Source organism: Atta cephalotes, assembly GCF_000143395.1.
Source record: "Atta cephalotes unplaced genomic scaffold scaffold00104, whole genome shotgun sequence".
Lineage (NCBI taxonomy): Eukaryota > Metazoa > Arthropoda > Insecta > Hymenoptera > Formicidae > Atta > Atta cephalotes.
In genome coordinates, this window is record NW_012130168.1 from 134,448 (window position 1) to 136,750 (window position 2,303).

The following is a 2,303-nucleotide window of genomic DNA, read 5'->3' on the forward strand; positions in this document are numbered from 1 at the left end:
ATATACACACACACAGTATGACAAAACAATGATATATAATAGATTTTAGATATACATATACAATTTAAAACATACAAATACATCCTTTAAATTTTATAGAGTAGCGAGAAAATTATTAATATACCGTGGCGAATAAAAATGATATTGTAAAAACTTAATATTTACAGCTTTAATATAACTTGCATCATTAATTAAACCTCATATTATATTTAATATGAGGAATAATTGATAAATAAATTGTTGACAAAATGCATTTGTTTATGTGTATCGTCATCTGCAAGACTATCATCACTGATTAGTGATTTGGTACAAAAATTAACTCATATTTTTCATACTTTTTACGCAATAAAATATTTTGAGCAAAGAAATATTGTTATATCAAGCGTTAAGACATTTAGTATATAATTTCGTTGAATCAGTAATTAACAGTTTCAATTCATCATTTATCATTCGCATTAATTATCACATGAAAGAACGCTTTTATTATTATTAGCTTTAGTTATTAGCTCAGGTGTACCATGCTAAATATAACAGGTTGACAAATAATAGCTGGAATAATAAGCTGGCATTCATGCAACAGGCAATAAACAAATTTCGACTAATATATAAGCGTCGAAGCATTATTGCGCACTTCGATTTGTTGATTTCTCTCTGACGAAGAATTTGGCACAACATCTCTTCATTCAGTCATTCCTTTTAAATCGCGATGGTACGCGTTGCTCTTCTAGTGACCATTTTGGCGGTCCTGTGTTATACGAGCCAGGTAAGTTACGTTTCGAAAATGCAAAAAATTGTTTTGCGATTCAGAAATGCAAAGAATAGAGAGAAGAAAAGTTGTTAAATATTGAATATTGTAATTGTGCTAAAATCGATTATGAATAATACGTCTTTTTCAAAATATCTCAATTTTACTTAAAATCAGATTATTTTAAATAACAAAACATATATCATACTTCGAAATATAACTAAACTTTGTTTTTATTAATCGCTTATTAGGCTTATAACTCGGCTCGTATCCCGGCTCAAGTTGGAAATACGGAATTGCGCAAGGATATCTCCGATCAGATACAACAAATACTTAATCTTATTCCTAAGGAAGTGCAAGAAATTGAGGATTTCAAGAACAAATTCACGAAAAATTTCGAACAACTTGTCAACGAAGCCGAGAAAGGGAAAACGACCGCCATAAACGTATTCGAGAAAGCTAAAGAAAATGCCAAGAAACTGTTACAAGAGGGAAAGAAAAATGAAAATCAAGTTCTCGAAAAGCTTAAGAATGTGGAACAAGAAATCGTGACAAATTATCAGTATACGCTGAATGATAGAATTCAGAGCATTAAAGATACCTTCGGGAAGTTAAATAAAGAGGAGAAACAGAAACTGAAAGAGAAACTCGATTCATTTCAAGGAAAGGTAAAAGAGATCATGGAGGAGGCACTAAGAAAGAAGCAAAGTGGCGATGAATCTTGTGGCATCGGAAATATCCTAAAGGAGGACAAAAGCATTGTAAACAGTGTCCAAGACAAATTGACAGAAAACTCGAAGAAGATTATGAATGATGCCGATGAGGTCATCAAAAAATTTAAAGAAAATATAAACGAAATGGAGAAGGGTAATAAAGTGGAAGAGTTGAAAAACATTCTAGATAAATCCTTTAACAGCTTTAAATTAAAAGCAATAAAGAATATCAAAGACGAGGTCGGTAAGGTAAAGAGATCGGTCGACGATGTTATAAGGTATAGACGACAGGCAGGAGGCATAATAGGAGGGCTCTTGGAACGTGTCTGGAAGAGAACGAAGAATATCGAAGACACTGGAATAAAGTCTTCCAAGGATATCTTAGATAACATGAAAAAGTTTCTGAATAACGAATTCATAACAGGAAAGGGGACGAAACAAAACGTTAAAGAAAATACTGAAGGCGAAGATACTGAAGGCAAAGATACTGAAGGCGATACTGAAATTTAATTCTCTCTCTCGGCTGTGATATCAGAAACACAACTCTTATTACCTTGATTATATTCAAAATTAATGTGTTTTTAGGAGAAAGATCTCTCCACAAACTGGAGTTCCAATCAAAAATTCTTCGGAATTTCATAATTTCTTCAATAATTTGACATTTTATAGAAAATTTCATCTAGTGAGCAAAATCTGTAACACATCTCTCTTATCTCGATTTTCAAATGTCTTGACGTCAATTAATCTTTTAATTAATTTGATTATATGGTGTCTTCGTCCTGTTGAAGTCTGTAGTCTTACCTACAAAGATATATATATATATATATATATATATATATATATAT

General features: G+C 31.4%; 1 protein-coding gene across 1 annotated transcript; it reads left to right on the forward strand.

Annotated features, from left to right (window-relative positions):
* Positions 1 to 706: 706 nt before the first annotated feature.
* LOC105625025 lies at positions 707 to 1,968 on the forward strand. Its single transcript, XM_012206366.1, has 3 exons — positions 707 to 763; positions 997 to 1,381; positions 1,517 to 1,968. Exons 1-3 carry the CDS (start codon positions 707 to 709, stop codon positions 1,966 to 1,968), a joined length of 894 nt encoding a protein of 297 aa, XP_012061756.1.
* The last annotated feature ends 335 nt before the right edge of the window (positions 1,969 to 2,303 follow it).

What these genes read in the sequence shown, in the direction of transcription:
- LOC105625025 (XM_012206366.1), top strand. Translation starts at nt 707, where the DNA reads ATGGTACGCGTTGCTCTTCTAGTGACCATTTTGGCGGTCCTGTGTTAT. An exon ending in TCCTGTGTTATACGAGCCAG is followed by an intron (nt 764 to 996) that starts GTAAGTTACGTT and finishes ATCGCTTATTAG; the next exon opens with GCTTATAACTCGGCTCGTAT. An exon ending in TAAAGAGGAGAAACAGAAAC is followed by an intron (nt 1,382 to 1,516) that starts TGAAAGAGAAAC and finishes TTGTAAACAGTG; the next exon opens with TCCAAGACAAATTGACAGAA.